This window comes from Marmota monax, unplaced genomic scaffold, assembly GCF_021218885.2.
Source record: "Marmota monax isolate L192 unplaced genomic scaffold, Marmota_monax_Labrador192_F-V1.1 WCK01_AAM20220418_F8-fsc00112, whole genome shotgun sequence".
Classification (NCBI taxonomy): Eukaryota; Metazoa; Chordata; class Mammalia; order Rodentia; family Sciuridae; genus Marmota; species Marmota monax.
In genome coordinates, this window is record NW_026692073.1 from 3,215,867 (window position 1) to 3,239,684 (window position 23,818).

The 23,818-nt window shown below is 35.5% G+C and overlaps 1 protein-coding gene across 3 annotated transcripts in view; it reads left to right on the top strand.

Annotated features, from left to right (window-relative positions):
- The window catches only part of Mrpl1 (mitochondrial ribosomal protein L1), an 84,574-nt gene extending 73,769 nt beyond the window's left edge, over nt 1-10,805 (top strand). For all 3 annotated transcript variants that reach the window (XM_046459160.2, XM_046459168.2, XM_046459162.1), the window contains 2 exons: nt 9,180-9,261; nt 10,613-10,805. In XM_046459160.2, coding sequence (XP_046315116.1) covers nt 9,180-9,261; nt 10,613-10,731 — 201 coding nt within the window. In that variant the 3' untranslated portion in view covers nt 10,732-10,805. The remainder of the gene's footprint in view (nt 1-9,179; nt 9,262-10,612) is intronic.
- Nucleotides 10,806-23,818: the final 13,013 nt, after the last annotated feature.

The following is a 23,818-nucleotide window of genomic DNA, read 5'->3' on the forward strand; positions in this document are numbered from 1 at the left end:
ATTAAATATCTACATTTTAAAAAAGGAAGAAGATCCCAAATAAACAATTAAATGTTATATCTCAAGATCCTAGAAAAGAAGGGAAAAAAATTATAAAACCAGTAGAAGATAGAAAATAATTAAGAGCCCAAATTAGTAAAATAGAGAATAAAAGCAATATGAAGGATTGATGCAACAAGAGTTGGTTCTTTGAAAAGATCAACAAGATTGATAAACTCTTAGCCAAACTAACCAAAAGAGAGAAAAGACACAAATCATCAAAATTAGAGATGAAAAAGGAGATATTACCACAGACATTGCTGAAAAATAGAGGTCCATTTTAAAAACTTGTAATCTAATAAATTGGAGAATACAGGAAATATTGATAAATTTTTTAACACATATGACCTACTCAAATTGAACCAAGAAGAGAAAAAGCCTGAAGAAACCAATAATAAGCAATGAGATTGAAATAGTAATAAAAAGCCTTTGAACAAAGAAAAGCCCAGGACCAGTAATTATTAGCCAAATTCTACCAGACCTTTAAAGAACAAATGTCAGTTCTCTTCAAATTATTCTATGAAACAGAAAGGAAGGGAACACTCCCAAATTCATTCCATGAAGCCAGTGTTGCCCTGATATCAAAACCAGATAAAGATACATCAGAAGAAAACTACAACCAATATCTATGACAAACATTAGATGCAAAAATGCTTAATAAAATATTAGCAATCTGCATTCAAAGACATATTAAAATTATACACACAGTCAAGTTGTATTCATCCCAAGGATGCAAAGGCTAGTTTTAATATACATAAACTAGTAAACCTAATTTGTTATGGTTTGAATACATGGTGTCCCTCAAAGCACACATGTGAGACAGTGCAAGGATGTTCAGGGCTGGGGTTGTAGCTAAGTGGTTGAGTGCTTGCCTAGCATGAGTGAGGCATTGGGGTTGATTCTCAGCACTGCATACAAACAAACAAATAAATGGTTTATCAACAACCAAAAAAAAATTTAAAAAAAGATGTTCAAAGATGAAATGAATAGATTATGAGAGTTGTGACCTAATTAGCAGATGAATCTACTGACATGGATTAACTGGGCAGCAACTATAGGCAGGTAGTGTGTGGCTGGAAGAAGTAGGTAATTGGGGCCAAGACTTTGAGGCTTATATTGTGTCCCTGGTAAGTGGAGCTCTCTCTCTGCTTCCTGGTTGTCATGTCTTGAGCTGCTTTCTTCTGTCATGCTCTTCCACCATGATGTTCTGCCTCACCTTGGTCCCAGAACTCTGGAGTTGGCCATGAGCTTCTGAAACCATGAGCCAAAGGAAGTAAAGAGTGTAGAGAGTGGAGGTAGGGAGGATATAAAAGTATGAAAAGGATCTCACAAAAATTAAAGGAAGACCAATAGAGTAGAAGGGGGTCAAAAGGGAAGGTAGCAGGAATGGCATTGAGAAGTACTAAGAAATGAAATCTACCAAATAATGCTATGTCCATATATAAATACACCACAATGAATTGTGTGTGTGTGTATGTGTATGTGTGTATAATTATTACACTAACTAAAATAATAGAAGGTAGATCAGTGGAGTAGAGCAAGAAGAACTGGGGAGGGAAGAGGGGAGGGTAAGGAGTATACTGGGGAATGAGATTGATTATTTGTATGTATGAATATGGCAAAATGAGTCCTACTATTATACATAATTATAATGCTCCAATCAACAAAAGGGAAAAAGTATAATCTGAAAAGTATAAAAACAGTTGGGTGTGGTAGCACATGCCTCTAATCTCAGTGATTTGGGAGATGAGGCAGGAGGATTGCAAGTTCAAAGCCAGCCTCAGCAATTTAGAAGGCTCTAAACAAACTAAAAGGGCTGGGGATGTGGCTAAATGGTTAAGTGCCCTGCGTTCAATCCTTGGTACCAAAAAAAAAAAAAAAAAAAAAAAAAAGAGTATCAAAACATGTAATAACATAAAGCTTGTTGTGAGTTGTGGTGGTCAGGTAGGGGTTTGAGTCTATTCCTCAGTACCAACAGGGAGAGTAAGTCCTATTACTTTGCTTCTTTTTCGTTTTTAAATTTTTTTAGTTGTAGATGGATATAATGTCTTTATTTATTTTTTATGTGCTACTGAGGATCAAAACCCAGTGCCCCACATGTGAGAGGCAAACGCTCTGCCACTGAGCTGCAGTCCCAACCCTGCTTTGTTTCTTTATGAAGAAATAAAGCATGCCTGTAGTTTATAGAATCTTGATTTTATACTTTTCCTTTAAAAATTTCTTTTGATAGTGCTGAGAATTGAATCTAAGGCTTTGTGCATGCTAGACAAGTATGTTCTACCACTGAGCCACACCCTCAGCCCTGGTTTTATAAATTTGAATGCTAAACTGAAAGTAATGTTTTAATTGAGTAATAAATGTACATAATAAAATATTTGGAAAATTCTGAATAGTATAATTGAGAATATAAAAATCATTGAGAATTTCTGAAATTATGGTGAAGCTGCAGTACTTTTCACTGCTGCTCTTTTTCTGTACATGCAATTTTTGTTTATGTAATTGCTATTATATATTGTTTTATATATTCTTTTTCCTGTAACACTGTATCTTAAACGTTTTTTCATGTTATTAGAATTCTTGTAAAAGTATCATTTTAATAGCTGTTTTATACTGGGCTATTTGGATAAATCATAATTATTCAACCTTATACCTTTTGGGCATTCTAATATCTCATTACTGTAAACATCACTTCTATGACTATAAATCCACATCTCTCTCCTATCAGAAAAAGCATTTTGTCTCTGGGTATAAATGTTTATTGAAAAGTCTGAATTTAGTGAAGTAAACCATGAAATAGATTTTTCCATTTTCTGCTTCCAACTGTGTCTTGTACAATTTCCCTTCTTTGTTAGGCACAGGCCTGTTAGTTCATATAGTTCCAGTGATTGTTGGTAATTGGAAGTGCAGCTGATCCAGTTCAAAAATACTAATCTCACAACCAAAGTCTTCCCTTGTTCTGTTTGGAGCCAGGCTTTTATGGCTCATGTTACCCAAAGTGGGGAGGACTTACTTGGTTTTCAACCTTCTTCTACTCTTGAGACCTTGGAATGCTCAGTTCTAAGGTACCTTGACTAAGGTGCTTTTTTTGAGGCTAATTCCTCTGGAGTAAAGGGAAAGAGAATAAGAGGAACAATGCAAATGCATCTGCTTATCTGTCTGTATTTGTGGTCACTGTTACTATTATTTTTACTTTTCTGCCCATCTCTTATGGGTTAAATGTTCTTCATTTAGCACGTGTTCCACCAGCCAGTCTCCCCTTCTTACAGGTGCTCTCCCCCTCCCCCAGTTTCTACATATGAGCCCTTTGGATTCTTGCCACCTCTGTTGTTTGCTGCTTCTAATTGGAAAGGGGGTTAATTATAATAGGACCTTTTTAATGGCCTTAATATTGATATCTTCTTTTAGAATATAGGACACTAAATGTACTTTTTTTTTTTTTTGCTTTTGATTTATAGCCTGTCACCAATCCTAAAGAAACGTGTTTCAAATGCACACATTAAATTTACAACAGATGTTGAAATTGTAGCTAAGCATTTTTTCTACTGTTATTTTTAAATGGCAGTGCAATTTTTAGCCTGATGAAACATTTTGCCTCATCTGCATAATAGATGCATAGTAATAAACTAAAAGTCTATCAGCATCCAACAAAACTTTCCTTTAAATGAAACAATACAAACCAAAAGTCTTTTTTGCCCTAGTAAAAAGTTATGGTTTTGCTCATTCACTTCCTTCAACATTCTTTAGTTTATTCACTACCCTATAGATGAGCAAACTGGATGGACTGTGGGCCAAATCCAGCTATCCACCTGGTTTTTTTTTGTTGTTGTTTGTTTTAATAAAGTTTTGTTGGAACACAGCTATACTCATTTATTTATGTATTGTCTATAGCTTCTTTTGTGCTATAACAGCAGAGTTGAATAATTGTAACAGAGCTCATTCGGCCTGCAAAGTCTAAAATATTTACTCTCTGACCTACAAAAAAAACCCTCCTGTTTTACACCCTTTCTCTAGAATTGTTTCAATAACGGACTAAATGTACTGTTTACATGCTAGGAAACATTTAATATCTTTTCACTGCTGATGAGAAGCTTATATCCTACGATTTTTCATTTAGAACCCTTTGCAATCTAGTCTTAAGTCACTTTCTCAGGTTCAAATTTAGTATTTTCTGCTATTTTCCGTGGTGCAACCTGAAGACCAGAGTTACATATTGATAGCTTGCAGGCTGTATTTGGCCCCCCAGACTTATTTTGTTGGACCCACATAGTGATTTTGTTTTGTTTTGTTGAAACCTGAATATTTAAAAACTGAACATCACATAGAAATCCAAATTTTGACCTGTTTTTTGAAAAATCAGGAGCCATAATGACACCAGCCCCATAGCTTTCATCACAATTGTCTATTAGCCCTGAGTAGCTACTGCTTCTCTCACATAGGGTGGTTGCTCTCCAATTCTGCATGACCTGTATTATGTAAGTGGCATTTGTGCATGCACTTAAGTCCAGAAGTCTTCAATAATGCTGTCCCTAAATACAATGAGTTACCTCATGGTTACCTCATGTCACCTTATACTGGTTTTTCTGCTTAGAAATTTTTCTTTGTTCTTCAATATTCTTCCTCTTTTAGAATTCAGCTTAAATATTCTTTGTGAAGCCCTCCTGGTCAAAGCCAATTACTTCTTCTTCTGTGCCCCTGTAAGTGTTTATTCATTTGGAATAGCACCTGTTGTGTTATATTTTAGTGACTAGATAGTAAGCTCCTGAGGGTAGGGTTTGAATCTTCCCTTCTTTCGTATCTATTTTACAGCATTGTTGCTTGACAAAGAGTGGGAACTAAATAAATATGCTGAATTATGTGATGTTAACATCTAAAAATTAGGAAAGTGGTAAAGGATTCATTAGGCAGAAAGAAAAATCATAGTTTTCATCTGAATGTTCTTCTCCTTCCAGTGTCTAATATAGTTTCTTTTCCTCCCCTTAGCTTCCAACAAACTCATTTGTGTTTTTCAGACAGTCTATAAATAGTCATTTTTTGTAAGGATCAGAATACATTGTAGCTGTGTTCAGGGTTACAAGCTAGCAAGTGATGGAAATGAAATTTATCAATGTTTGCTTGCCTGAAGAGTTCACGAACATAGCTGATAGGCCAACTTCTTACCATACATGTGCTTTTAGATAAGATGAAACATTTAAGTGCTATATGATAATAGCTACATCATAGAGTTCTTGGAAGAAATGAAAGAATATCTATGTAGATATGAAATTGTAGCTAAGCAGTTTCTGTAGAACAGAGTTTGACCCAGAGTAAGTACCCCAATAAGTAGAGTTGTATAATCAATTATAATTATTTCATATGTAATTATAATGATTATTTATCAATACTCAATTATTATTATTACTACTTAATGTTCTGTAGGAAACATGGATTTTCTTCTCTTTCTTGATTTAGATTGTTGGAAGTCACAGAGGTTGAGTATTGGCCTTTCTGCAGAAACCATCTGCTAGGCCACACTTAATATAACTTAGAATATTGCATTTGGAAGGGATTTTGGAGGTCAGGTAGTTAAACAGGTACTTATCGAAAGCAGTAGTCTCTTCATTTTCCAGTTAGAGGTGATCAGTCATCTAAAGACTATCAGGATATTATAGTGACAGAAACTGTTCTTTTTAGAAGGAACATGTATTGTTTAAAAATCATTTATATTGTTTTTTTTTTAAAGTTCTATCCTATGTAGAATTTAAATATCATTTTTATTTTTTACACTGTAGTTTATAGTCTTCCAAAATAGTTGAACAAACTTACCTCTTTATTGGTGGTTCTCAAAGTCTGACCCAGGGATCCCTTTTAACTAAGACACTTTCCTAGTAAGTCTTTTTCTCTCTACTTTTCTTTTAAATCAGAGAATTCATAAAGATAAAAAGCATAGGCTAAATTTTTTATGTGCATTCTTCTGGAGCAAGGTTTGATGACCTAAAAGAGTTTAAAAATTACTGCTTTGGACATGTTCATGACTAAATTTTGCCCTGAGATGAAATATAACATATGCATCTCAAAGGGACAAAGAATGACCAATTTTTTAGTTAGAATGATAAGAAATTTTTTGAAAGTAAAGGTTATGAATTGCATGGAAAGAGAAGAATGAATTTAAAAGCAATGAGACAGAGGCAGAGTTCACTTATATCCAGAATCTCAACCCTTGCATTTTTGGTAAAAAAAATCTTTTCTAAGGAATGTTAAGCAGAATGTAGGATTCACTAAAAAAACAGTCTTTTGAAAAATTTGTGCTACAGAATGAGAAATAACGATTATGCCCTGCAGTGGATGATCACTTTAGCTAAACATAAATAGTATTACGACTATTTATGGGGGTGGGGAGTGGGTACTGGGGATTGAGCTTAGGTGCACTTGACCACTGAGTCACATCCCCAACTCTATTTTGTATTTAGAGACAGGATCTCATTGAGTTGCTTAGTGCTTATCATTGCTGAGAATTTTGCAGATGTCGTTTTCCTGAGTTATGGTCAGTTCAAATAAATTTCCCATGTAAATTAAAAAAAATTTTTTGTAGTTGTAGATGGACAGAATGCCTTCATTTTATTTGTATATGGTGCTAAGGAATGAACCCAGTGTCTTGCACATGCTAGGCAAGTGCTCTGCCACTGAGCCCTAGCCCCAGCCCCTCCCATGTAAATTTTGATGAAACCGATATAGGGATATATATTATTTTTGTACGTAAGTTATCATTACTGATTTCCATCAGTAGCTAATTAAATAATCAATAGTAATACCAATAAAATATGTAACTTTTCCATAATTTTGCACAATATTTAAAACAAAAATGAAGTGAAGTATTATCTTTATAAATATATTTTAAAATTCAGTAGAGGGCACAGTACTAAAGATCAGAGGTGCTAATAAAATTTGGAGAAAAGTGTAAACTATATTTTAAAACATTTTTATATTTTTTAAAACTTAAAATAAGGGTCCAGTGGTATAGTTCAGAATCAAAGCTTATGGAGGCCTGAGTTCAGTCCCCAGTACAGTCCCCCAGAACCCCCCAAAACCCTTATAGTCACTGAGGGAATCTTAATAATGAAAGTTGCAGGAGAATTAATAGTTTTGTATTTCTATAGCATGTGTTATTTTGGCTTTCTATGGGAATGGCAATATAAGACTGTAAAAGGTATACTTAAAAAATTTGAGAAGTTTAGTATATATAGTATAACAGTATAGACCATAGCTGTTAAAAAAGATATGTTGGACATAATTGCTTTTTCTGTCTATTTCCAAATTTAAGGTAGGTGCTAAGGTCTTAACAAAAAATAAAGGAACTTATTAAGCTATGATGGTCTCTTTAGTTGGTAATAGGAAGAATGACACTTTGAGGTATAGTGGAGAATCAAGAACACTGAAAGGAGGTGAGGACTCCTTTAGCTTTTTCTTTTCTTTCATGTAGAGTGTGGAAGATGTCTTCTCTGCTAGTGAATGATTGCTTCATTATATTTAAAGACTGCAAGGTCTGTGGACTTACAGGATAAACTAACTAGTGATTTGAATTTTTTCCTCTCAGAACTCTCACTTATGGATTAGTATGAAGTGAGAATTCCTTCAGTAATGTTTAAACTTTCATTTAGGGTTTGGTACTGTGTCATTCCAAGTGTGTGTTGAATAAATGTTGTTTAATGATGATAAGAGAATAATTTTTTCCAGGAGGGGTTCTCCTTATATTTACATGGCACGTTTCTCATAATGGTTTCACAATCATGGGAAAATAGAAATCTTGTTTAAACTTTAACTATTTCACTGTATGATTTTTGTTCGTTATGCTATTATAAGTTTTTGATGAAATATTAGAAAATAATTCATTTCACACAACCCAAATCCTCTTAACATTTGAATGTACTATAATTGAGTTTAACTGGTATATTTAAAACAAATAACATTCATTGAATTTGATTAATAAACGTGGACTTTTTTCCACATTTTTATTGGTGCATTATAGTTGTACATATTGATGGGATTTGTTATTACATATTCATACATGCACACAATATAATAATATAATTTGCCCAGTAATACTTCCTGCCACTTCCCCCTTCCCTCTTGCCTCCTACCCCTTGGTCCCTTTCCTTTATTAATCTCCTTTTGAGATTTTTCTTTTTGAGATTTTCCTTTCTAGAGAAAACATATCACCTGACCTTCTGAGTTTGACTTATTTCACTTAGCATAATGGCCTCTAGTTCCATCCATTTTCCTGCAAAGGGCATAAATTTCATTTTTATTTATGGCTGAATAAAATTCTGTTGAAGCATGGGCTTTTCAAGGATATAAGTTGGGTTTAGGAGTTTTATGAATAGGACTTATTATATATTATTGTAGTTTTGCTAAATGGCAAGATAATTGGTATTGCCTGGTTAGAGTGTTTTAAAAATTAGAATGTTAGCTCAGCATCCTAAAAATATCTCTATATGTATTTCCTTAATGCATGTAGTAAAGTAGCTATATTTTGAACTCATGAATGCATTAATTTCTAAACATTTTTTTTGTAAATAAATCAGCAAATGACCTTAAGAAAATAACACTAATTCCTTGAGGTGTGTATGGGGAATGGTATATGTATCCAAGATATGCTTTGTAGAAATTACTTGAAAATCAAGGAACCTCAAATTGAAAAATTTTAAAACACTTTGCTATAATACATTCTATAAGGAAATTAAATCTTTATATATAACATATAAAATGTAGCTTTTCAAAAGAAGTATGGAAGTTTTTGCTTTCAAAATAGGGTTTCTTAATAGTTAATTGCAGCTGGGCACCATGCACCCTGTAATTCCAGTGACTTGGGAGGCTGGGGCAACAGGATTGCAAATATGAGGCCAGCCTCAGCAATTAAGTGAGACCCTGTCTCAAAATAAAAAAATAAAAAGGACTGGGGATGTAGCTCAGTAATAGAGTGTTCCTGAGGTGCATCCCCAGCATCACTGTGGGGGAGGGGGCGGGGGGGAGGATAATTGCATTAGGTGAATACTTGAAATAAATACTAATCATACTAATCCAGAATAAATACTAATACAGTTACTCAAATGGTGTCATCTTCTCACATTCATACCATTAATGTTATACACATATTTTTCTTTCAGTTGGATATGTCAAGTGACCAGATAGCTACCAATCTTCAAGCAGTTATTAATGAAGTGTGTAAACATAGACCTCTGAATTTGGGTAAGTGGTGTGCTGAGGGTGGACTTCCCTATAGCACTGTGATACTTTAAAAAATATAAAATATTAGGAAAACAAGTAGATTAATATGCAAATACATGTCCTAGGAATTAAATAATTAAAATTTACTTCTTCAAAGTATTCCTAACTACCTTATTAATGAGTCATAGTTTTTAGAGAGGGACTTCTTTATCACTTATACAAATACATTTACACATTTCCATGTTATTTCTATCATTAAATGTAATAAAGTTTGAAAGAAAACAGATTGCCTTAAACTTATAATGGTATTAAATAGGAACAAAAGTCATTTAAGAAATGTTATTTTGAAGCTAGATCATTGACTTTGTCTCTGACATTAGTACATGGCTTTCTTATTTATTTATTTTAGAAAAGAAAGATCATTTTTGTCATGTTATGAAAGTCACTTCTTATAAATAGGTGATTCATAGAGAATCACTGACTTGGTCAAGATGTGGAAACTAGAACACAGCTAGCCTGGCACCTTTATCATTGCATTGCTTCTTTCAGATTCCTTCCTCAGACAAACTTCATTCATGGATAGCTGAAGCTAAGCCAGGATCCATTATAGTTAATTGGCTAGTTAATTGACTATTCACTAATAGGCTAACCATGACAGAAATTTGTCAGGGTTAGTGTTATAACTACATTAATAATTAAAGCACAATCATAAGCTGTTTTGTTTTCTTTTTAATGTTCTCTGGGAGTTAAACACTTCATTTGTTCTATGGCCATAGTACCTAGTCATTGTATGTTTATGGATTTTTATCTTCCACAGAAACTTTGATTTCAGTATAGCATCCTCTGAGACTATAGCAGAAGTGGAATGGTAGACAGTAAATCGAAGTAGTGCTGTTATTTTATTTTTTATTTTGTGTCATTTAAAATGAAATCTCTTAACATTGTTCTTGTGAAAAGCTTTTTAATTTTTAGAGAATTTTACCAACTGTTTGGTAACAGAAAGGTAGCATCTGTGCAGACTGTTTTAAATATTTAGAGTATTTTCATCAAATGTAAATATCACCACCTGCTCCCTTCACTGTTGACTTTGCAATAAAATAAATTCTAGGTGATCATCTTCTGGAAGAAAGAAATAAATTATTAGTGAGTGTGTGGTTTTAAGGATAAATCTCTAGCACAGCTAGTTTTGTCTTCTACTCTAGAAATGAATCTATCTTTCCTTTCTTAGAATTTAAAATATTACTCACCAACTTAGTACTTTTCAAGTGAAAATATGATGTGAGTCCTATAAGGTTTCCTGTTGTTTATTTGTATTCGCACCTTAGGAATCTATGGAATAAAAATCAAAATTGATTCTTGTCTTTGTTTTTAGGTCCCTTTGTGGTACGTGCCTTCCTTCGTAGCTCAACAAGTGAAGGTTTGCTACTAAAGATTGATCCATTGCTGCCCAAAGAAGTAGAAACTAAGGAAAGTAACCAAGAAGCTGCCTAAAAGTGTTGAATTGTGAAATTCTTTTCAATGGATTAAGAAACAACAAAGAAAATTATAAAACTGCATAATTTCTACATTTGATGTCTTATGATTTCTTGAACATTGCACTTAGAAGTAAATTTTAACACTGAAAATTTATACAGTTTCAAAATTAAGGAAATATTTTCTCTGAACCTACTTTTTAAACTCTTATCACATTTACATATTGGTAGATATAACAGCAGTTTCTAGCTTACAACAACTTTCCTTTGGAGCCATAAACACCTGAGGGAATGGTAACATCCTTGGTTCTCACAAGGCAGAGAATGGCCAAGTCATGACCTACATTACAAACATAACCATTTTTCATAATTTTAATTCATTTATTTGTTCTAATCAGTTATACATGACAGCAGAATGTTCTTCGATTCATTATACACAAATTGAGTTCTCTGGTTGTACCTAAAGTAGCAACACACCATTGTGCAATCATACATGTACCTAGGGTAATGATGTCTGTCTCATTTCACTATCTTTCCTACCTGCATGACCCATCCCCACCTTTGCCCCATTCAGAGTTTCTTTACTCATCCTATCCCTGCCCCACCATTATGGATTAGCCTCCACTTATCAGAGAAAACATTTGGTTTTGGGGGATTGGCTTACTTCACATGATATTCTTTAACAAACTTAACTGTTTTTTAAAGAAAAAAATGTGGAAAGTGTTCATTCTAAGGCATTTTTTCTTCTTTTAGCCCCCGTCCCCCCTCTATTTTTTGTCAGTACTAGGCATCGAACCCAGGGCCTTGTGCATGCTAGGCAAGCACTCTACCACTGAACTACATCCCCAGCTCTGGTTACCATCTTCTGAAAGCTTTGATTAATCATTACTTAAAGATCCTAAATCATAAAGTAGGAGCTGTGTTATTTTATTTATTTAGGGCTTTGTGCATGATACATATAGTCAAGGACTGTACCACTGAGTTTATACCCCCAACCCAAGAATTCTGCTATTTTTTTTTATAGCTTTTCTTCTGATTAATGGAGAATATTCATTATTGAAAAATTTAAAACACTGGTAAATGTAAAAAAAATTATTCATAATACTACTACCTAGGGATAACCAGCATTAATATTTCAGTACTTCCTTGTTTCTAATTGAGAGAGAGCGCGCGTGCATGGAGGAGGTGCAGGCAGTGTATGCTTTCAGTCTCACGGGCTATTACAGTCATTTCTCTATATTATTTAAAATCTCATATGAAAAGTATCATTTTGGTGATTGAGCAACATTTCATCCTGTCGATATTCTGATTCATGGAATCATTCCCCCAGTTGGTAAGCATTTAGCTGGTTTCAGAGTCCCCCATCCATTATTTGCCATGCATTAGAATATAATTTATTTTCCTCTTCATTTCTAGAAGTGGCATTCCAGGGTGAAAAGATCTGATGTGGATAAAGGTCTCATGTCTTTAGAAAGGTGCCTTGTGAATCAAAATAAACCATAAAAATAAGCTTTCTTTAGACAGGAACATTCCCTACTCTTCTATTAGAGCATTTGTTGAAATTGTCTTAACTAGAAACTTGTTGAAAGTTTATAGTGGCATGCTTCTGGAAAAATAGTAGAATTCTACTATATTACTCTTGGGTTTTTTTTTTTTTTTGGGGGGGGGAGACCAAGAATTGAACTCAGGGGCACTCAATCACTGAGCTACATCCTCAGCCCTATTTTTTGTATTTTACTTAGAGACAGGGTCTCACTGAGTTGTTTAGTGCCTCGCAGTTGTTGAGGCTGGCTTTGAATCCCCGATCTTGTCTCAGCCTCCAGAGCTGGGATTACAGGCGTGCAAGCAAGCACAGTATTACTCTTAGAGGACAATAAATTAAATCCATTTAAAATATTTTCTTCTTAGTGCACAATGAGTTAAATCCTATATTAAAAAAAAAGACAAAAGTTTTTTTATAGGAAATACTTTTTAGTTTGCATCCAAATCACCTGAAGGGTTTATAAAAAATAAATTACTAGGCTTCAGCAATATGGGGAGGACCTTGAAATTTTTATTTTCTAACTGGCTGTTTCTGCTGATGATGGTTCAGGGACCATACTTTGAGGCTGGTATAAACTGATATTTCTTTTAACCATGGATTAAATAAAAACATCTCTTACTTTGGGGCCAACATCAGTTTATTTAAAAGTTCTGCAAGTGCTTCTGAACTAACAGGATTAAGAATTACTATTATATGCTAACAGCCAAATTATAAAATAATAATAAATAAAGGTTTTTAAAAACTGAGCTAAAAAAAAAAGAGCTTAAGAACTAGAATTAGTTTCTAACTTTCTGGTATATTAATTATGTAAAAATAGTTTAAATTCTTGAATTCTAACCTTGTGAACAAAGAACTTAAGTTCTGTGACCTGAAGTAAGACAAAGATGTCATATAGTGGCACCAATGTGCTTTCTAACCAAAATTTTATGATACATCTTTTAGCAGGTGGCATTTTACACTGTTTGAAGTGATGTAATAAGATATTATTAAGTAGCATTACTAATATATGCACATAGCAGAACATGAATTTGATGGTATTATTTAATACCTTGTTAAAAACTAGATACTTTGAGTAGAATGGGTATATTTATTTCAGTGATTTTTTTTCCAAAACTTTTATAGCAAGTAGTGTCCAGTAGATGGCGATAATTGCCTTTCATACAACTTTTAATATTTGGGTACTTCTTGATTTTTCACTTCACTCTACAAATAAAATAGCAAAAGTAATTTTTATAGACCACTTGGGAGCTTTGTTTTGGAGTGAACTTTTTTCTTTATGTTTTACTATTTTGGGCATGTTACAGAGGTTGTTTTAGGTTTCTAATAATGTAAATTTAGAAGTTTTAAAAAGTTGTTTTTATTAAATAATTTTTCAAATACACAGAATATAATTAAATAATGAATACTAGTTTACATATCACCCACATTCTGCAATTAACAACATTCTGTTATTGTTCTATTTTCATCAGTTCCTTCCAGTTACCTACCACCCCTCATTCCTGCTATAGTAATTAAAGCAAATGTCACATATTTCTTAACCTATAAAGTTCTAAAAGTAGTCAAACTGTAATTACCAAAAAAATCCATTGTTTTTTCTATTCTGCTTGGGCTATCGAGGGTTATGTTTTTTTAAATATATATACTTTTTAGTTGTTCATGGATCTTTATTTTATTTATTTATATGCAGTGCTGAGAATTGAACCCAGTGCCTCACACATGCTAGGCAAGCACTCTGCCACTGAGCCACAACCCCAGCCCTATTTTTGTTTTTATTTTTGAGATGGGGTCTTGCTATACTGCACAGGCAGTTCTTAACCTTTAGCTCAAATGAACCTCCAGCCCCAGCCTCCTAACTAGCTGGGACTACAAGTATATACCATCATGCCAAGCTAAATCCTTAGTTTCTTTGGATTATTTTTTTCACGTAATGACAATATACCCACTTCTAGCACTTTTAAACTTGGAGTGTGTATTAACATAATTAGCAACAAAAGATATAATCAATAAAAAATGAGAAATTTAAAAATTTTAAGTCAATATAAAATTAGATATTTATTTTATAAGGAATAGAAAATATGTTTGGGTATCTTCATCTAACAGTATTCAAAAGAACAAAGATTTTACTATATTGTTTATTTTTAAAAATAGAAGCACATTACATAAAAATTGGTGAATAGAGACATGAACATAATGAAAGATTTAAAGAAAGAACTCAATGACCCATAACCCCCTAAAACAACAATTTAGCATTTTTGTTGCATGTCTCTTTTTCTTTCTTCCTATGTGGAGGTCTCCTTTCCCTGTAAAGTTACATGTTTATGATCAGGTTAGATGCAGAGTAGAAAGGGAAACATCTTGGCTCTGGAGGATTCCCACATTTCTAGCTCCTCAGTCACTTGGTTGACAGAAGAAAAGAAAGCTATTTGCTCAGTGAAAAGTCTAACACTTTGTGTCTCATTTTGTGCTACATAAAGCTTTGTATAATTGTTTCCTGAGTTGATTGTTGCTTTGATGAAAATTAATTTATATAAAATCATAGATTAAATACAACAACCTAGTGTTTCCTCAAAGAGCAATATGTATACCATTCATGGTATAAAAAATGAATTTAGGTAAGAAGTGACTCACATTTAAAATTAATAGTAAAAGGACTGGGGTAGGGTTTAAATCCCTAGTACCAAAATAAGTAAATAAATAGTTAAATATGTCTTCATTGTATTGGTAGAAAAATGTTATGGTTTAGATATTAGATATTCCCCCCAAAGCTTGTGTGAGACAATGCAAGGAAGTTAAGAGGTGAAATGATTCAGTTATAAAAGTCTTAATCAGTACATTAAGCCTGAAAAGGATTAACTGGATGGTAATAGTAGGCAGGTAGGGTACATCTGGAGAGAGTAGGTTCCTGTGGGCATGCCTTTGGGTATGTATTTTGGTTTTGGTCAAGGGAGCTCTTTCTCTGCTTCTTTTGGTGCAATGCCCTGAGTTGCTTTCTTCTTCCACATCCTTCACCATGATGTTCTGCCTCACCTTGGACCCAGAACAATGGAGTTGGCTATCTGTGTATTGAGGCCTCTGAAATGTGAGCCTCAAATAAACTTTTCCTCCTCTAAAATTGTTCTTGTGAGGTCTTTTGGTCACACTGGCAACAACTGACTAAGACAAAAAATATAACCTGCACATAACGATCATGATTTCAATTGGCATCTAATATGAGTTAGATATGAGGTGTTGCCCAAAAACTCATATGTGAGACAATGCAAGAATGTTCAGAGGTGAAATGATTAGATTATGAGAGCTATAATCTAATCAGTAAATTAATCCACTGATATGGATGTACTGGCAGTAAATAAGCAGGTATAGGGTGGTTGGAGGAAATAGGTCATTTTTGAGTTTATTTTGTCCCTGGTGAGCAGGGCAGTTTGTTTCCTGTCATCAGCTGAGCAGCTTTCCTCTGCCATGGCCTTCCACCATAATGTTCTGCCTCGCCTGGGACCAAGAGCTCTGGAGTCAGCTGACCTTGGACTGAAGCTCTGAAACCATGAACCAAAAATATTCTTGTCAGGTCTTTTGGTCATGGTGATGAAAGCTAAAATAGTATTATTGCCTGGGATGACATTATAGTAATTATATTTATTTTTTTAATTTATGAAAAAACTGTTAAATAAATGTACAAATTATATAAACTGCCACAGTTCAAAGGGGCTGTATCATTTTACATTCCCTCCCACAATGTGTGAGTATTCCAGTTTCTCCCCATCTCTGTCAACACTTAAAATTGTCTTTTAGTCTTTCTAGTGGGGGTATTTAATAGTCATATGTAATTTACTTGAGAAAACAAATTATTTTACTATGTGAAGAATGATAGTAGGTTTAAAGTATGTGCCATTTAGAGAATAAAGTACTTTTATACCATGAAGACTCAGAAACAGATGTAAACAGTACTAATATAGACCTTATAGGGAAGCAAATTCTGGCACAAACTAAAGCAAAACTTAAATGCTGTGAACTCTTGCAAAGTAGTAAGTGAACTTTTTATTGAGTATTCATATACAACATAATCGGTTATTGTTCATTAGCTGTAATCAACAGAAATTGACTGATTTAACTAGAGAAGGAATGTATTATAAGGATATGAAGTGAGTCACAGACTCCAAGGAAAGCCAAACAACTAACTGGTCCTTAGAAAGTGCAGGAAGCGCAGCAGCCCAAGAGATCTAACTTGCAGAAACCAGTGGAATGTCCTCTCAAAGAGTAACTGTTTTGTTGAATTTTTTCAGACCTTGTGTCACTCCATTCAAGATTTAAATCTGCCTGGTATAGTGACATGCCTATAATCCTAGCTACTTGGGAGCCTGAGGCAGGAGAATTGCAAATGCAGGTCCAGCCTGGGCAACATAATATGAGAAAGCCTGTCTCAAAACCGAAACAAACCCTAAGATATTTAAATTCTAAGAGAGGAGAGTCCACATGGCTCAGTTTACATGCCCAGTCATTGGCAGGAAAAGGCAGAAGAGATAATCTCAAGAAAAATTCGTGTAGCAGAGTAGAAGATATTTCCCAGAGGAATACTGAGATGATTTTACCAAATGAAGTGGTCCACCATGCGGCCTGTGCATTGGTTTCATTAATGAGGTTCTTGGCATAAAAGTTAGCTAGCAGAGATCGAAATAAACACACAGACTCAGTTACCTTTTTCTATGGCCAGGTCCGAGACGGCTCCCCTCTCTGGCTCCAACCTCAAACCACCCGTAGGGCAGCAAGGATTACTCAGGGCTAGCAGGAGAGAGAGAGAGAGAGAGCATGCCAGGGAGTAGCCTTTTATTGGGGAACAAGAAATTCAGGGGAGAATTCCATCCAATGAAGGTTGGGGGGGGCCGCACTCCAAGGTCAGGGTCAGTGATTGGGCCCCCGGGGTCAGTGGTCAGTCACACCCCCACACGGACGGGTTCTCTCATCAGGAGAGGGCCGGGAAAGTTCCGACACAGCCAGAAGCCTCAGACCCAAACCGGGAGTCGCCCAGTCACGCGTGAGGATGGCTCTCCACAAAGTGGTTGTTAGAAACAACGATAGGAGACAACTGGTGATGTGGCTCAGTGGTAGAGCGCATGTCTTAGATGTGTGAGGGCCTGGATTCAATCCCCAGAATTGCCAAAAAAAGAAAAAGAAAAGAAAAATATAAGAAAGAAATAAGAAATAATGATAGGAGAGGCAACAAAACTCTGACCTACATATTCCTTGAATATTTATTAAATGACTTCTATGAGTCTATGAAGTCAATACTATGTGGTATAAAGTACTAATGCCATCCTGCTTTATCAGTCCTCTGTTGACAGTTAGGGTTTTTCCAATATTCATTTTGCTTAATGTAATTGTTATGTGTTTGTTTATGAGCATGAGCAGGTAATTTTCTAAGGCAGATTATTAGAAATAGTATAATATGATTAAGAGCACAGAGCACACACTTGAGAGCCCAACTATTGTGTAACTGTACTTTGTTTTTGTTTGTGTGTTTGTTTGTTTGTTTGTTTTAATATTGTTTTAGTTATAGATGGACACAATATCTTTATTTATTTCTTTATTTTTATGTGGTGCTGAGGATTGAACCCAGTGCCTCACACATGCGAGGCAAGTGCTCTACCACTGAGCTACAGCCCCAGCCCAGCTATACATAATGTTGATATTGCCCAGTAAAGAAGTATTTTATTAACATACAACACAAATTTTAAAATATGAGCTAACAGTAAGTATACAGATTAATGAATTTATATTCTATATCCTAATTCTATTTTCTATATCCTTACCAATTATTGGCTTGTAATTTTTTTTATTTTCATGATTTTGCTGGATGTGACACTGTCTAGTAATGTTTGGAGAATTTCTAAATCCCTTTAGTGGGGGAGATAGAATTTAGTATATCATACCCCATTGATTAAAGTCATAATATGGTTATTGTTTTAGTCAGTTTTCTTATTGCTGCGACCAAAAGACCTGACATAAACAATATTAAAGGAGGAAAAGTTTATTTGGGTCTCACAGTTTCAGAGGTCTCAGTCCATAGATGGGTGACTCCATTCTTTGGGGCCCAAGGTGAAGTAGAACATCATGGTGGAAGGGTGTGACAGAGGAAAGTGTGGCTCAGGACATGGCACCAGGAAGCCATGAGAGATAGTTCTCCTCATTATGGACAAAATACAAACTCCAAAACTACGTCCTCAATGAATCACCTACTCCAACCACACCCCTCCTGTCTATAGTTACCACTCAACTAATCCCTATCAGGGATTAATGCTCCGACTAGGTTCAGTCTCATAAACCAATTGTTTTATCTCCAAACTTCCTTGCATTGTCTCACACATGACCTTTTGGGGGGCAATATCTTAACTGTAACAGTGACCTAGAGTTTTATGGGACTCACAGAATAACTTTTTCTTAAAAAATAAAAGACTTGTGATAGAAGAAGACAGTTATTTTCTCATTCCAACAAGTTACTGTCTTGTTTGGAGAACAAGTTTTGTTTTGTTTGGATTATCCTGGGAATAAAGGGCTGTTTGTCAAGTTGGTCAGGATGCCCAGACTATAGGATCTGGTTTTGAAAATTACCCTTTCTTTATATCTAAACTCCAATGTTTGGTGATATGAGATCCATAAGTTTGTAAAATTATATTTCTAGTACATTATGCAATTCAAGTATTACTGCTATTAATGTAGAGTGGAAACTGCAAATTCATGGCTCATGCTCTATCATACCCCATCTTCAACCAGGCACTTGACAGATGGTATGAGTCACAAACTCCTTCCTACAGGTTTCTATGTGGTCTCAAGGTTTTAAAAAAAATGTTCTTTAAAAATTTGACCTATAATTATACATATTTATGGACTTCAAGGTTATATTTCAATACATATAATACAATATACAATGTCAGATTTTTCCCCCTCATTTCAATACTCCACAGTCACACTGTAGGTTAGAAGTGTGATGGAAGATTAAAACACTTTTTCACCTGGGCCCTGTGGTACACACCTGTAATCCCAGGGACTCAGGAGACTGAGGTTACAGGATGTCAAGTTTGAGGCTAGCCTGAGCAGCTTAGCAAGACCCTCTTTCAAAATTAAAAACAAAAAGGGTTGGGGATGTAGCTAAGTGGTAGAGTGACCCTGGGTTCAATCCTGGTATTGACAAATCTTTTTCTAGATCAATCAATCACTCAATCTTTTTCATTCTGTACTTTAAGGTAGAAGGTAATTTGCTGAGTCTTATAATTTTCTCAAGTATTACCATTGTTGGTTGGCCTTAAATTAGAGTGACCAAAATTTGACTCATTACTAGAAAGCTATAATTTAAGTCTATTTATTACTTAATTATTCAGATTGAGGAGTTGGCTTTGGTTTTGTTTCACGTTTTTTCCTTTGTTTTCATTTTCTCATCATTTAAAAATATTGGACTAGGCAAAATTCTGAGATGGTTGCTATGGCTTTATAGGTTACAATATTTAGGCGAAGTGACTTGACTTGGAAGGAAAGATGATACAGATACCAGATTAAGCATGATCTTAACAGGTTCAGGGCTGTGGGTAGGATCGATCTCAAAGTCTAAGGTTGTAGAATGTATTGGTCATGATATATTATAGAATGATAATAGCTTGTCACTTGAAGTTATAATTAAGAATTATTAGTGGTAGTGAATTAGGAATTGTTTTTTGAATTGGAAAACTAAAAGATGGGTTACTTTAAAACTTTTGGCCATGCCACAATGAAAAGCTGATAATTAACACCTAAAATAAAAGCTAATTAAAAGCTGAGGGGAAAGAGGGAAGAAAGGAAGACCAGTTCCAACTGTAGCCTTACTAGGAGTGTTACCTGAGCATACACTGGCCTTTCTAAGCCTCAATCTTCTTGGCCAAAAAAATGGTCATATTAAAAGTCACCTTTTTAAACTCCCAGTATTGTGAGGATCAAATCAGGTAATATAAATGAAGAAACCTATGGGCGTCCTATTAAGGAATTTGGAGCCCGACCCCACAATCTGTAGATCGGAGCCAACTTTTTCTTCTATCAGGTGCAGAGTCCCTGATTTGATATCAAGCTCTTTGATCCATTTTGAGTTACCTTTTGTGCATGGCGAGAGAAAAGAATCAACAAATGGGACTTACTCAAACTAAAAAGTTTTTTTCTCAGCAAGAGAAACAATAAGAGAGGTAAATAGGGAGCCTACATCCTGGGAACAAATTTTTACTCCTCACACTTCAGATAGAGCCCTAATATCCAGAGTATACAAAGAACTCAAAAAATTAAACAATAAGATAACAAATAACCCAATCAACAAATGGGCCAAAGACCTGAACAGACACTTCTCAGAGGAGGACATACAATCAATCAACAAGTACATGAAAAAATGCTCACCATCACTAGCAGTCAGAGAAATGCAAATCAAAACCACCCTAAGATACCATCTCACTCCAGTAAGATTGGCAGCCATTATGAAGTCAAACAACAACAAGTGCTGGCGAGGATGTGGGGAAAAGGGTACACTTGTACACTGCTGGTGGGACTGCAAATTGGTGCGGCCAATTTGGAAAGCAATATGGAGATTCCTGGGAAAGCTGGGAATGGAACCACCATTTGACCCAGCTATTGCCCTTTTCGGACTATTCCATGAAAACCTTAAAAAGCGTACTACAGGGATACTGCCACATCGATGTTCATAGCAGCACAATTCACAATAGCTAGACTGTGGAACCAACCCAGATGCCCTTCAATAGATGAATGGATAAAAAAAAATGAGGCATTTATACACAATGGAGTATTATGCAGCACTAAAAAATGACAAAATCATGGAATTTGCAGGGAAATGGATGGCATTAGAGCAGATTATGCTAAGTGAAGCTACCCAATCCCTAAAAAACAAATGCTAAATGTCTTCTTTGATATAATGAGAGCAACTAAGAACACAGCAGGGAGGAAGAGCATGAGGAAAAGATTAACATTAAACAGAGATGTGAGGTGGGAGGGAAAGGGAGAGAGAAGGGAAATTGCATGGAAATGGAAGGAGACCCTCATTGTTATACAAAAGTACATATAAGAGGTTGTGAGGGGAAAGGGAAAAAAAAAACCAAGGGAGAGAATTAAATTACAGCAGATGGGGTAGAGAGAGAAGATGGGAGGGGAGGGGGGATAGTAGAGGATAGGAAAGGTAGCAGAATACAACAGTTACTAATATGGCATTATGTAAAAACATGGATATGTAACTGATGTGATTCTGCAATCTGTATTTGGGGTAAAAATGGGAGTTCATAACCCACTTGAATCTAATGTATGAAATATGATATGTCAAGAGCTTTGTAATGTTTTGAACAACCAATAAAAAATAAATAAATGAAGAAACCTTATAAACTAATCTAAACAATTGTGTTATCATAAATACTAGGGTAATTTTTTACATTTGAGGTGAACCTCAACATGTAAAAAAACCAAATTAGATGAAAAAAATTCTAGCTTCTATTTCTGTCCATAATGGAGTAACCTGGACTGGACTTGACCTCTACCTGTAAACAATCGGAAGACCAGACAGAATATATGAACTATACATATATGCACTATTTTCTGATATTAGAAAACATGCAGTGCAGGTGTGTGCTTTCTTTATAAATGGAAACCAATGAGAGGAGACATACACATGCCCTGTGTTCTGTCTAGAGTCAGTTTGCAGATCAGCACAGGAAAGCAGAAGACCAGCGAGAGCATGGAAGTCCCTGTAGAGAAGAGACTGACAACAGATTTGGGGAAAGCTGGAGCAGCTCACTTTACAAAGCCTAGCACTAGAAATGCAGGAGCTAGAAATGCAGTGAAGCTCCAGGAACCTGCATAGGGTTGCACTGACTATCTTGCTATGTGCTAAGGTGCACGTGTATAGAGTGAAGGGTCACAAGATTAGACCCAAAGCTACCTACTGGAAGATTCAATATGGCAGATTAAAGGAAGTTCTAATTTCCGGATGCTCTATGGCTCATGATTCAAGCAGCAGAAGTACTGCTTCTCAGGTAGGTGGGTGAAATACTGAATTCACTGAAATTCAATACCGGATAGTTGGCGTCTATCTTAGAGACTCAGAAATTTGGGTGCATTGAACAAAGAATGAAAGAGTACCTTGGAGCCAAGGTGATTGCAGCAGCGGTAGCAGTGCTGGTTCACCATACAGAGGAGGGAAAACACAAAGGGAAACACAAAGGACAAATTCAGCACTAAAAACCCTGTAGATCAGAAAAGCAACCTAAACTTAGCTGACTCAGGCTGCATAGCAAACTAGAGTTTGAAAAGTGCTCTGTTTCTCAACTGGCAAGTGGAGAACTGAGACAGAGAACTCTCTTGAAGAGTCCACACTGCAGTTTGCTGCTGCAAAAGCCCAGGAGTCAAACATTGCCATACAGTCCCTACAAGCACCTACTGTGTGCCTTAGCAGGCACCTGGCAGAATGTGAGTGAAACAGGCACAGAGAAGACTGTACAAGGGAATTCAAGTCAGAAAAACAGAAGTGAAACTTGCTTTCCCTTTGAGACTGGCAGCTCATGTGATCAGCTGAAGAGTGCCCGGAGACTGAACAGGCGGTGTGAATACACTCTGGGACTGAGCCTGGGCCGGCCACATTCATGGGCAGCAGAGTGTGTGAGGCCTGTGAAGAGTTGGTTTCCCTGCCCTGGAGTAGAATTCCTGGAAGGATCAGGAGAGCCAGACTTCCAGCAGAGATCCATATCTGCATGGCCCTTAGGGGTGTGTTGATCTCTCCAGAACAAAACTCTAAGGTCTGAAAAGAACTGGAATTCCTCTCATAGAACTCTGCAGCAGCCCCACTCGAGTAGTGCATCAATCTGGTCTGACAAAACTCTGATCCACAGTACGTCCCATTCTGTCCTACCTTATACTGCCCAGAAGGGAAGCTGAGAGCTATTTCATCCACCTTCTATATTAGCCCACTCCAGCTGGCAGCTTAGTGAGCAACACAAAAAGAACAGGGGTTAACAATCTCTCTCTCTCTCACACACACACATACACACACACACACACACACGTCAATCACCCAAGGAAGGACAGTTGGACCTAGTGACCATCATCCTCCTCAACTGTTTTGACTACCTCTATGGAGAGATTTTTTTTTTTTCATTTTTCATTAGGAATCTTTTTTCTTTTTCTGTGCTGATTGGTGTGTGTGTGTGTGTGTGTGTGTATTTGTTTCTTTTTTTATACTTTTGTATAATAGTCATTTTTCCTTGTCTTTTGAGGGTTAGGGGCTTTGGTTTGTTTTTCTGTTTCTCTTTTTTTTTTTCCTTTTTTTCTTCACTAACAGTCAAATTCTTGTTCTTTCTACTCCCCCACCATTTTCTCCCTTACAACCAACATAATGCATCCTAAAGACCCTCTCTTTTGCATTCTCTTTGTTCACATTTTGAACATTCGAAACTTAAATTATTTTAACTTCCTATTTTCTTTTTCTCTTAATGAATTGTATTTTTACCATCTTTTAGAACTATTTGGTTTAGATAATTCCTGCCCCAGTCATTCATGTTGTTGC